This window comes from Rhinolophus sinicus, linkage group LG03 (genome assembly GCF_036562045.2).
Source record: "Rhinolophus sinicus isolate RSC01 linkage group LG03, ASM3656204v1, whole genome shotgun sequence".
In the NCBI taxonomy this organism is placed as follows: Eukaryota; Metazoa; Chordata; class Mammalia; order Chiroptera; family Rhinolophidae; genus Rhinolophus; species Rhinolophus sinicus.
Genome location: NC_133753.1, coordinates 189,863,146 through 189,875,533, shown reverse-complemented (window position 1 = coordinate 189,875,533; position 12,388 = coordinate 189,863,146). Strand labels below are relative to the sequence as shown.

Sequence of the window (12,388 nt, the reverse complement as noted above, 5' to 3'; positions counted from 1 at the left end):
ATTTCTCTGGTTTGCCTGGATGAAACCCACTCAAACACAGATGGTCAGGGGATTCATGCCTCTGAAGTCCACTCTCAAAGGCCTGTGAAGCCGGAATCAGCAACCTGATGCTGCAAGCGAATGTCGGCTACAGGTGGAGGGTCCCCATTAGACTGTGTGGTGGCAATCCCCAAAAGTGTTTTGAGGTGAGGTGCTTTTCATGGGTGATTATGGGTGTGGGTATAGAGGCAGCTGATCTGTTGGAGTACAGGCTTCCTCCCCTCACCGCCCAGGACTCTTATTGGGAAAAGATAAGATGATATTGGCAATGGTTCTGAGCGAGTCCTATACAAATTCAAGGCCAAAGAGTTAAACGTACAATTAAGAGTACCGTTGGCAGGCTGTGTGCTTCTTTCCTATTTTTCATTTTAAAACATTGCAGACTATCTTTTTGGGAGGGGGGTGGGGTCTGGTTTGTTAGTCATTTGTTTTAGGATAAAAGTCTATAGGTTCCATTAATTAATCTTTAACAAAATAGACATTTACTGAATAATCGGCAGGATGGTCTCGACTCAGCCCAAGGCTACAGGTCCGGAGGGCTATGAGCCTCCTCTGGCTGCGTCAGCAGCCGCGGGAGGACAGAGCTGCTGTTAACAGACATTTTCAGCTGGAATAAGTCTGCTGCGTCCAACCCAACCTGGACCCAGGCCTGCTGCACGGACAAGTTCAGCGCGCATGTACCCTGTACACCGAAAGACGTCCATAAACCCATGACCTCAAGCACACACTACCTGCCTGTAGCTTCACATCTGCTATGAGGTCAGTGAAGTATTAGTTTAACTGAAAAACAAGCCAGACAAACAAAATCCAATGTATTACATTTCTTTGAGAGTATATTTTCCCTTTTGACAACAAACAACTTCTCAGCAGGAATAACCTAAACGTGAATATCAGTTTGGAGAGACATTACAGGCTCAGCATCAAGGTAACCTTCAATGGCCCGTTATTTTCTGAGGGCAATACTCTGCACTTACCTTCAACCTCCCTGACACCCTAACCCTGCAAAGGGAGGTGAGAGTGGGAACATTAGAGTGCTCCCAATCAGCGATCCCTGTCTATCAAACACTCATTTTAAAGAGCGTCGTTTCAGACACCATACCCCACAGGGTCTCACCTTGTCAAAAGCAGGGTAGACAGCACGGATTTCCGTCAACCAGCCATATGGCATGTGACCCACGGGGTACGTGGCTGTCAAGATTGCCACTGCCTGCAAGAGGAAGAGGCAGCAGTTAGCATCGGCATTTGCAGAGAGCAGCTGCAGTAGCTGCTGTTTGCCATGCGGCAGAGCAAGCTGTCTCAGGTGCGGCCACCACTGACAGATCACTCCACCCTGGGTGACAAGCATTGGTCAGCCACAGGATGTCCCAAGAGCAGGAGGGAGGGGCAGGTGCTCGCCCCACTGAGGCCCTGGGAGAGGGATGAGTGGCCTCAGGGAGAGCACCGGAGACCAGGAGGATGCCGCTTATGTTACATGAGGCCAACGGGAAGCAGGTCCAGGTCCAGGTCACTGGCTCCAGGAGCCAAGATTTCAATGCAGGCCCAGACTCTAAAATCTGCTCTTTCTGTAGAGCCAAACCGAACCTCCTAGTCTAGCCCAATTCTGGGGTCGCAAAATGTGACTTTGAGCCCTGTGTGCTCTCTGGCTAGTCTCTGCTCAGGACCCACCTCCACGGCTCTATCCCGTCCTGTACGGTGGCCGAATGGACACGTTTGTTGATGGCTTTATGTGCTCTCCTTCAGACTCAGCTCGCTTCTGATCCATTCAGCCAGGACAGGCCCATTTCGAAAGAAAACTAAAGAACTATTTCTTACAGGAAGCCAAACATGTTCTTCCATGAAAATGAGTTTCTCTTCTTATGTGAATAAAAAGGAAGGAAATGAAAAAGGCTCTACATCTGCGTTTTGGCAGAATTCAACTCTCCAGCCAGCTAGCAAAGGAGGAGTGCAGGTCTCATCTGTTTTAATGCACGTAACAGCCACGCCGGGAACACGAGGGAAGCCCCCAGCTGGGTGAAGACACTGCTGTGAGGAGGATTGAGGTTGGAATAGGCGAGCCTGGGGTCCAGTCTCCACTTCATCACCTACCAGCTGCGTGAAGCATGAACGCTGTCAGGCTTCCCTTGCTGTTCCTCCAACGGAACTGTGAGATTAACAATACCATCAAACACGGTTTGGGGGAAGTCAACGTAATGTGCGTAAATGCTGACACATAAGCAGATGATCAATGTATGAACTTCTGTACCCCACATGCTGCGTCTCTATGCCATTGAGGTCAACAGAGAAATGGCTCTAATATATAAGTTGCCTCGTTTGTTTTAAGGGGAAGATGAAATTCTAGCACGCAGGTGATGGGGGTCACATACTTGTTACTGGGCAACTTAAACCGCAGTATTTAAGTAAGAAAGCTGCTGTGGTCCAGAAGCCACCCAAGATGACATTCATGATTAAAAAAAACACCAAAAATCCAGAACAAACTGAGGCAAGAGAAAGCATTCTGCTTGTGATTTATGTACTTCTCTTTGCAAGCCAACATGAGCTGCTTCCCAGGACATGGAAACTGGCAGGAGACCCTAGGCTGGAGACGAGCTGACAGCGCAGTCAAGGGCAGGGTGTAAACAGGAGGCCCTAACGAGCAGCCACCAGCCTTCCCGGAGGATCAGCAGTTCCAGAGACGAAATTAGTTCTCCAGAGGGCAGCGGAGGAGGAAACACAGGATTTGTTCATACCACACTTGGAAGATGGAAAACATGATTCAACTCTTTCTTTGGAGTAGCTGCCAGTTACCAGGTAAATTTCCTGAGCGGGGAGTGAATAAATCATGGAGCTCCTCATTCGGAGCAGGGCAGATGGCCAAAGAGTACATACAACCATGATGGGTTGGGTGGTACGCGCAGGAGGGCGGAGAAGTACAGGGGAGCGCAGGTGGGTCAGAGTGGACACTTCAGCCCTTCACACGCTGGGTGTGGTCACTTCCGCTGCTGCTACCTGGCCTAGTCCATCGTCTTCTGAAACTACAGTGAAGAGGCATCACGCCAACGCCATGGAACCGTGCAAAGGCCACTGTGCCCAAGTACAAAATCTGGATTCTAACACTAGCCCAGCATCTTGCTAGTGTTGTGTCTTTACTCGTGTGCCCTTGCCTTGGTTTCCTTACATGGTCACTGAGAAGACAAGTACGATGTTTTCTTCCTTACTCATAAAGATATAAAATTGCACGATTATAAGTCACTGAATGAGACCCTCGTGGCTTCCTAGTGTGAACGTGTCACATAATTTAATATCATAGAATTACTTGAACTCTCAAGATGAACTGGAAACAAATCTGTCCTCTACCGCCCCTGCCCCCATTCTTCACCAGGTGACCACATCCCCAGAGACTGCCGTACCTCCGTAGCCGCAGAACTGCCTCCAAGGTCCCGGGAAACAAAAAGGTTGACAATAGGCCTACTGATTCTCTGTGTAGCCAAGATGAGAGCCAAAGGCCACCAGAAGCTCAGCATTTTTCTTATTGTTGCATCTCCCTGTATCAAGAAATGGAGAATAATGTTCACTAAGCTCCAGAAATAGAACAGGAAAAACAACTCAGCGTCAAAGCCTTTGCTTTTGATGTCAATCATGAGTCAATGCGTTATACTTAAAAATAATATAAGGAAAAGCCTCTGTAGACAAGCCAAGTTGCATTAAAATAAAATGTACAGTTAAAATAAAATTAACTCAGGCAGTTGGCAGGCTACTGTGAAATCAAAACACACATTCAGCCTTGACAGATCCAAAACCACTCTTTTCCAAACAGGGCAACTCTACCCCAAGCAGAACCCAACTCCGTGGCTTGAGAAACAGGTTGGAAATTAGTTTTTGTTTAAATCATCAAGGTGACTGGCTAGAAGCCATGTCAGTAAGAGGTAACTCTTAAAGTAAAAAATTATTAGAATTTATTTTGGAATCAGCTCACAAATGTGCCTAATTATTTGGGCACTATATAAATCTACTATAGAGGTGTTTTTTTTTTCTTTTTTCCTTTTTTTCCCCTAAGGAGGTTCTTATTCTCAAAGCTGTAACAATGTTCACAAGCATCATCAAAATAAAAGCATGGTAAAAAAAAAAAACAAAAAAGCGATCTATTAAGAATTCTACTGCAAAGACGTGTGCTATCTTTAAAGCCTGGCTTTCACTACTTAACTTTGGTTTTGATTCTTCACGAGGGTAAAAGTTACATCATGCAACCATCCAGCCGTTTTATTTCCCTTTGCTGGTGGCTGCATGTTAAAAGGTGGATCGTTACCATGAAGGCCAACTTGATGTGGTGGTTGTTCTTGTGCCGGAAATAACTGCATCGGGTTTTATTGGTGGCCTGACCTTGGATCCGGGTAAGTGGGCGATACCATTATTGTTCGACATGACGGGAGTAAGTGGTCAGAGGTGGGAGCAGCAGGTGGAGTGTGGGGTTTATTCAGTGCTACAGATTCCCATGCATACCTGCCTTACAGCTACTCGCAGATGCAAACAAACCTAAATGATGTCTACTACCTAAGGGATGAAAAGATCAGCATACATATAAATCAGACACTGTTTATACTTTGATGAAAAGGATTCTTGGGTCTTTTGTGTAAGGTTGAGTCTTGCTTGTATCCTGTTCAACTTGTGAGGCCCAGGCCAGGCTCTGAGTGCAGCAAGGAGGCGTCTTAGCCCGTAACTACCTTCCTTCTTTCCTCTTTGGTGGCTCTTGTGTTCTCACTGAATCTAGGTGCTGTCTTGGGTTCATGTCTGTTCCTTCTGGGTTGTTCTTATTTGCCAAATGGGATGTAAAGCTGCTCGAGGGTAGAGGCCATATTTAAAGTTTTTCTGCATTGCCCTATGGTCCCTCAATGCTCTGTTCATTCCACAGAAGGTACCTGAATGAGCGATTGTGTTTGGCCAGTACAAAAAGTAGGAACAAACCCTGGATCCCTGCTGTAAATTAAAAACAATCAAGTGTGAGTTCAAAGGTACTATGGGCCCTAAAATCTTTGTTGACTACAGAATGACTTACTTTTTAAGGAGGAAGAAGCACCATAATAAATGTGTATCTACTCCTGGGCCTCAGATTGTGTCTGAATCTCCTCACACAGAGGTAAGGGGCTGGCCAGTGGCCACTAAGGTCGCTTTCATCTCCAGAGTTCATTAGTCTTCCACCTGTCTGTCCCTGGGGCCACTCCTAGCTCCTGGCATCTTAGAGCATGTGCGTATGACCCTGATTTCTCACTTCCTCCAGGGGTGGGCTAAAGCTTTATTCCACATGACTGCACAGAGGGCTTCGGCGCGTGCTAAGGACGTACCCCCAGCTCTGGCCCGCTCCTGTCGGGGATGATGTCGTGGATGTTCCTGTAGTAGCCCAGGCACAGGGTGGCACAGCGCACAAGGGCGCCCATGTACAGGGAAAGAATCGGGATGAGCAGGGGCTCTCTGCATTCCAGGTGACTGTGAAGCAAGATGGCGACAAAAACAACCTAAGAGATGGGAGACAAGAACAAGTCAGAGGGGACGGGAGACAACCAACAGAAGCACAGCCCAATCTCTCGCACCCAGATTAGGCTCATCTCTGAGCAAAACCCTCGACACTGACAAGAAAGAGAACAGGAATTGGGCTACGGCTCAGTGCCGCTGTCACAGAATTCAGGGTCAGACATTTGGGAGTCGCGATGATTTTGCTATATTCACCATGCAGAGTCTTTTAAGGCAATTGCACATCTGGTTTAGGTTATCGCTAAGAAATATCTGGAAACATTGGCTCCCCAGACCCTAAAAGATGCAGCCAAGCTTTTCTTTCTCGAGACTGGATACTGGGGTCTACATATAATCCACATGTGAGGGCCTACATTATCACACACACACACACACACACACGCGCACACACACCCAGTGGCGATCAATGACGATATACAGAAAAACAGACTTAGCATTTATAAGATGGAATTCACTAAAAATGCAGCAAAAGCACCAATATTATTATAAAACATGCTAAATAAAAATAAAAATTGCTAACTTATAAAAGTGGAAGAGGTGAAAACATAGAGTCACGATGGATGGAAATAACGTCTCTAACGCAAATGTAACAATGCATTTAACCTCCCATCCTGCAGAAACCCAACCAGCAACCCAGTCTCCATCCAGAGTCTTCCTGGGACCCACTCAGAAGACCATAGAGGTGTCATGAATGCAAAAGCAGGGGGATGGGCGAGGGGGCATTTTCCTCAGTGACATTAACCTTAATAGCCAAATATCCATGGAATGATAGGCATGTAAAATACACCCCCACTGAGTGACCCTGTCCAAAAGACCGTACCCTGATCACTGCATTATCAAGAAATCAGGGATGGCAGGAAGGGAAAAAAGCAGCTGGGGACTAAGCAGGATTCATTCCATGAGTTTACTCCTTGCCAGAGGGGACACAGAAAAGCAGGGTGACCCAGAAAAACTCTTCTGAACAAAAGTGTCAGACACTAGAGGTGGTCTGCTTATAGCATAGGCTGACACGCGTGCCTGGGCTCTCATTCTCAAGCCCGGTAAATGAGACAGACCTGCCACCGATGCCCGTGGGGGAGTGCAGGACAGGGGCACTGCTTGGCTGCGTGGACACACCAGGCTGCCTGCAGACAGCGTGAGCGGACACAAGTTGGGGGCAGGGCTCACACCCACACGCACGGAGGATACAGCGATGGAAAGCGAGACGCCGCTGCTGCTCCCAGCAGAACAACAGCCGTGATAAATGAAGGATGCGGACACCAGCTCGGAAGCCTTGTGAAGGACCCACTGGGTTTGGAACAGAAGACTGAGAGTTTTGTGAGGGGGCGAAGATGCCCACTTCTTTCTCTAATGAATTAGAGGCCTCTAAGCTGTCCTAACAGGCAGACTCCGGCCAGTTCATCTGCAGCAAGCTTGACATCTGACATGTGCAAACCCACAGTGTAAACTGAGATGACCGTGTTTAGAGATTGAAAACGTGCTGCATGAAAAATAGACACGTGAAGACCAACCCCTCCTCTGCCAAGTCCAGGGAGCCTCCCGGGGCCACCAAGGAGGAGGATCTGGACATGACGGAGGAGGCAGGTGGGGCAGAAACGGTGGTGGTGTGGAGATGACCACACAACGGCCTGAGGAGCACAGCTGGCCATATCATAGGACACTGTGGCCTGTGGCGCTGCCAAGGCCCAAATGAAGTGTCTTTAAGAGCTTGGTGCCATGTGGCTCAACACTTATTGTAGAGCTTACATCTTGGATTTTATCGTTTATCAATTTAAAATAACCCTGGGTCTTTGCATTTCAACCCAGAATTACGGTTTTTGAATCTGACAAAGCCATCAAAACCCTGTCGGATTACTTTCTGAGGGAAACGTCCAGTCTCAGTGCCGAGGGTTTTCCCAGCGAGAGCCTGCTCCTGCTGGCCCCACACCAGGTGCTGGGGCTGCCACGACACAAGACACAGTCCCAGACTCTGTCATCTTGGAGCTGACAGCGATGCCAGCAAAGTCCAATGACAAACTGTGACAAGGCCTGTGGAGGAAAGAGGACGGCGACTGTGAGAGCCCAGGCTGTGGAATGAGGGAGGGTGTCCCACGTGGAGTGAGTCTGAGCCGAGACCTACAGCCTTGGCAGGAATGGCGGGGGTGGCCGGAGTTGGTGGTAGGTGGGGAGATCTGAGGCAGAGGGATCCTGGCAAATACCCCCAGAGGGAGGGGCTCAGCCACACCCAGGCCCTGAAAGGAGTACGGCTGGAGGGCAGAAAGCGAGGGACGAGAGGAGAGCACCCTGCAGGCCACCGTCAGGATTTTGGCTTTTATCTCAGGAACACAGGGAAGCCAGAGTGGGGAAGGATGAAGGTGAGTTAGGAGGCATCTCAAGTCGTGTAGGTGGGAGGGGGTTTCCTTAGACCAGGGCAAGTGCAGCCAAGATGGGAAGAAGAGGCGGATAAAAAACAAATCTCTAGGAGTAAATCCAAAAGGCCGGTGATGACGAGGGATGCTCCTAGGGTGGTCCTCAGGTTTCTGAGCAGATGGCAATGCCATTAATTTGCACAAAAGCAAAATGCTTGATACAGAAGATAAGGATTCAAGCTTAGGGTGCCTTTGAAGAACCTAAGTGGAAACATCTCAGAGACATTTCGATACCCTGTCTAAAGCTCACAGGAGAAGGCTTGGCTACAGATATTTATTTGGAGATCATAAATCACGTTATAGATGGTATAAATCTAGGGTATGAAGTAAATCCTTCATGAATAGAAGTCAGTCTAACCTCCTCCTCTATGAAGAAATCATTCTCCCAAATCCATGATTGTAGGAATTCTGTCTAATTTACAGATTATAGGAATTAAATCTAATTTTCTGCTGAAATTTTTCATGAGGTAGCTGTGGTGGAAGAAAAAAGAAAAGCGAATGGAAAACCAGGGCTGGAGCCAGCCCCCAGGGAACTGGACTCCACCAGCAGTGCAGTGCACTTCTCAGACAGTGCCTGACTTCCTGGTTCTTTTTAAATGTGGGGAAACAACGCGTGAATGGCAGCCTTGCGTGGCAACAACATGAGAAACAACATTTAAGACTCATTCCTAAGAGCTCTCTCTAGAACCAAGTGACAGGCCATGGACTGTTGGGCCACACAGAGGGCCAAGTGTCTACCCAGCCAAGTGCACAGTGACCCTATGACCACCCCAAAAGCTACTAGCTGTGACTTTATAGTCATTCCACATGCAACCTCTTTAAAAATACAGGTCAAAACCTCTGATACTACATTTAATTTCCGAAAACCCTCATTCTAGCAAGAGTAGACAGACTTGTGTTACAAGAGTACAAACATTTCTTGACATCCACATTTGACGTGAGTCATGTAGGAACACACCACAGAGTGAGTGAAGGTCCAGGAGGCACTGGTGCGTTCTATCACGCCCCGGAAGGGGCTGCAAGCACTCTGACTGACACACGGACCGTATTTACCTGAGCTATGACGTCCGAGATGGAGGCACAACCCACCAGGAAGCTGTACTTGTGCTTTAAGAGGATGCCAGCATGGGTCCACGCCTGCAGGAAGGAAAGGAATTTCGCATGAGATACACCTGCAGGACTGCATTATTTCTGGTCATTGTGATTTACTGGGCCTTCCTGAAATACACGTTATACCCCCCAAAACCTCTGTAACAGGCACAGGTTCGATAAATCTTTGGTTGGTAAAATGACCGTAATTTGGCCAGGTGGCGAGATCCACATTAGATTTTTCCATGGCATCAGTGACTGCACAGTATTTATTGCGTAGCAGTCAATGCAGACTGGTGGCCCAGTTAGGTTCAGCCTGGCAGGAAAATGGGGTGAAAACCAAGAGTGGAGGAAACTGGTCTCTCTCAGAGCAGTGGGAGTCACAAAGCCAGCATTCTCTGTGGACGAAGCATGTTATAATGAGGGCCCTAATTTGGTTCTGAGTCACTCCCCTCATTACAGGTTCTCACTGACTGATTAGGGTTCCACTGTTTCCTTCTCTTCAAGTTTGGGCATGATCTGATCTGACACTTTGCGCCTTTCAGGGAAATTAAGACGAAGGTCCTTTAAGAGGAGCAGACGATGAAAAGCCCAGGGAACGGCAGGTTTAGAGGTTTGATGTTCACCATAGGACCTGTTTAAGGACCATCCTAAGCTATAAAGGCCAATCTGAACTGACGCAGAAATAACATTTCATCGGAGATACACAGGTCTGTGTCAAGACTTTACATAGCAGCTGCGACATCTCCTTCCCTCCTTGGCTTATAGGTTCCAAGGTGCCAAATGTAAAAAGAAATGCAAACTATAGATAACATTTGCAAATAGCAATTTCTGGGCTATCTTTGTTGACCAAAAGCCACCTGGATAAGCTTTGTGGTTTTCAAATATTATCTCTCCAACCAATATAACAGGGCATGCTGCAGGTGAATGTGTGTCTGAGTGTGTGTATGTGTGTGTATGTGTGTTTGGGGAGATGTCCTGCTCTTTGTAAATGTTCATTATTTTCTTTTTTTATTAGCAGTCTCTTACTTGTGGGGTCTTTGGGGGAACTGGTAGATGAAATGTGGAAGAAAAGGGTGCTCATTACACATGTTCTGGTGTTATGCTGAGTTTTAGAAACTCTCTCATGGCAAATAAATACAGCTGAGGGGACATGGGATACAAGGCACTTGAGAGTCTGGGATTCACTGTACTAATAGTTCACAATTCCCTGAATTCACTGTACGATGGTAATTCTTGTGTGTTGACAATACAGGCAAGTGGGCTGGCTCTAGAGCAATACCATGGACTCTGCCTAGTAGGCAGTTAGGCTTTTCCTCTCCTAGGATGTATAAAACGTTACTCCATTCAGTTCCCTAACTGATATGAAAGCACTGTGGTGCCATTCGTAAGCCAGCATGGACACCTCGGGGAGTCGTTCTGTAGACTCCAATCCTTTTGCCTTTCTCTTTTCTGGGTGTCTGTCAACTACCAGAGTGATTACACCTGGCGATAAGAAAAAAGACAATCCAGGTATAAGTGTTCTGATGGCCAGATTCTCCGCCTAAAGTGATGTCACCACACTCGAGAATCAGAACGTTCGCATCAAAGCTGAGTTTAATACTTAAGGCTACCCTGCAAACGGGTTGGGTAGCTGTCAGAGAGCCCCTGAGAACATGTCAATCTAACTACAGGCAAACTAAGACTTCTGATAACATTTGAGAAGGTGGGCCATGCGTCCTTTTACTTCACCTCATTCCTCCGTGGATTTGGGGCTGCTGCCTCATCCCAATATGGACGCCCACTTACCTCACGTGTCTACTGTATGCAGAACTTGAGGTAGGAATGATAAAAAACTGCAGATTCACATATTTTTAAGTCTCCTTCCTTCTAAGGATAATTTAAAATGAAGCCCAAAGAAAGGACTTATTTTCCAGCCTTGGACATGACTGGAAATACTTGTTTTGGTAAGTCTTCTGTGTCTATAACACAGATGAATAGAAAAAAAAAAAAGCATTCTCCGAGAACTCTTTGGTATCAAAGAATTTAATCTGTGGAAGTGAGCTGCCCTTAGCTAATACCCAGGTAAAGCTGGTTATTAAAGCAATGAAATCCTATCAGTGTATTCAAGAGATTCTTATTCTAAAAAGCTTTGGGTGTTTATACCACCCAAGTGGCAAGTTTAGCAGAAAGCTATCCTGATCCCTTGATCCTGAATATATAAGAAAAGAATTACACATTTGAATCAATTTTTTCTAATAGTCTCTCTTGCTGCCTGCCAGAACTTATAGCGAATATAGACAATTCTCATAAAATAAACTGACACGTTGGACTGGTTAAAACTCAATGGCCAACTGGAACCCTTCTGACTGCTGGATGTGAAATGGTGAAGCCATTATGGAAATCAGTATAGTGGTTTCTCAAAAAGTTAAAAAGAGAATTACTATATGACCCAGCAATTCCACTTCTGGGTATGTGCCCAAAAGAATTGAAACAGAACTCAAAGAGATAGTTGTATACCCAATAGTTGACAGCAATATTACAATAGCCAAAAGGTGGCACCCAAATGTCCACTGCTGGAAGAATGGAGAAACAAAATGTGATATATACATGCAATGGAATATTATTCAGCCTTAAAAAGGAGACATTTTGACACATACTACAACATGGATGAGCCCTGAAGACATTATACGAAGTGAAATAAGGCAGTCACAAAAAGACAAATACTGCTGTGATTCCACTCCTAATAAGTACCTCAAGTAGTTAAATTCAGAGACAGAAAGGAGAAGGGTGGTCGCCAGGGGCTGGGGGAGGGGGTAGGGAGTTAGTGTGTAATGAGGACCGAGTTTCAGTTTCACAAGATGAAAAGAGTTCTCTGAACATTCTCAATAATGTGAATGTACTTCACGCCATTGAACTGTATACGTAAAAAATTGTTAAGATGGTAAAGTTTATGTTATGCATATTTTAACACAAACAAAAAGCCAGCAGTCTTCTCTACTCACCATTGCATCCATGAAAGGGAAGGCAGCAAGATACAGGAAGGCCCTTCTCGTTTTGCTCCCCACCGACTCGTCCACATGGTGTAGTTTGTTGATAATGTAGTAGCCTAAGTCACTATAAGCTGTAAAGATCAAAAAACATATATGGTGACATTTAGAAAAAGTCATCTCTATGCCTTTTCTCTCAAAAATTTGAAAACAATTTTAAACATAATATTTGTGGGGTTTTTTTGTAGAAAACTAAGAAAATTTAGATGAGTCAAAAGAAGAAAATCATCTACAATCTCATCCCTCTACCCAGAGGGGAGGTCACGGTGAACACTCTGGGCTCTAATCGCCCAGTTCTTTTATGGGGGTGTGTGGGGTGCA

The 12,388-nt window shown here is 46.3% G+C and overlaps 1 protein-coding gene across 1 annotated transcript in view; it reads right to left on the bottom strand.

Moving 5' to 3' along the window:
• Positions 1 to 12,388, bottom strand: part of ANKH (ANKH inorganic pyrophosphate transport regulator) — a 125,030-nt gene that overhangs the window by 27,795 nt on the left and 84,847 nt on the right. Inside the window, exons 3-7 of the mRNA XM_019753533.2 lie at positions 12,023 to 12,141; positions 9,003 to 9,086; positions 5,355 to 5,525; positions 3,426 to 3,560; positions 1,154 to 1,246 (exon numbers count right to left, since the gene is read on the bottom strand). Of these exons, the coding sequence (XP_019609092.1) occupies positions 1,154 to 1,246; positions 3,426 to 3,560; positions 5,355 to 5,525; positions 9,003 to 9,086; positions 12,023 to 12,141 (602 nt within the window). The remainder of the gene's footprint in view (positions 1 to 1,153; positions 1,247 to 3,425; positions 3,561 to 5,354; positions 5,526 to 9,002; positions 9,087 to 12,022; positions 12,142 to 12,388) is intronic.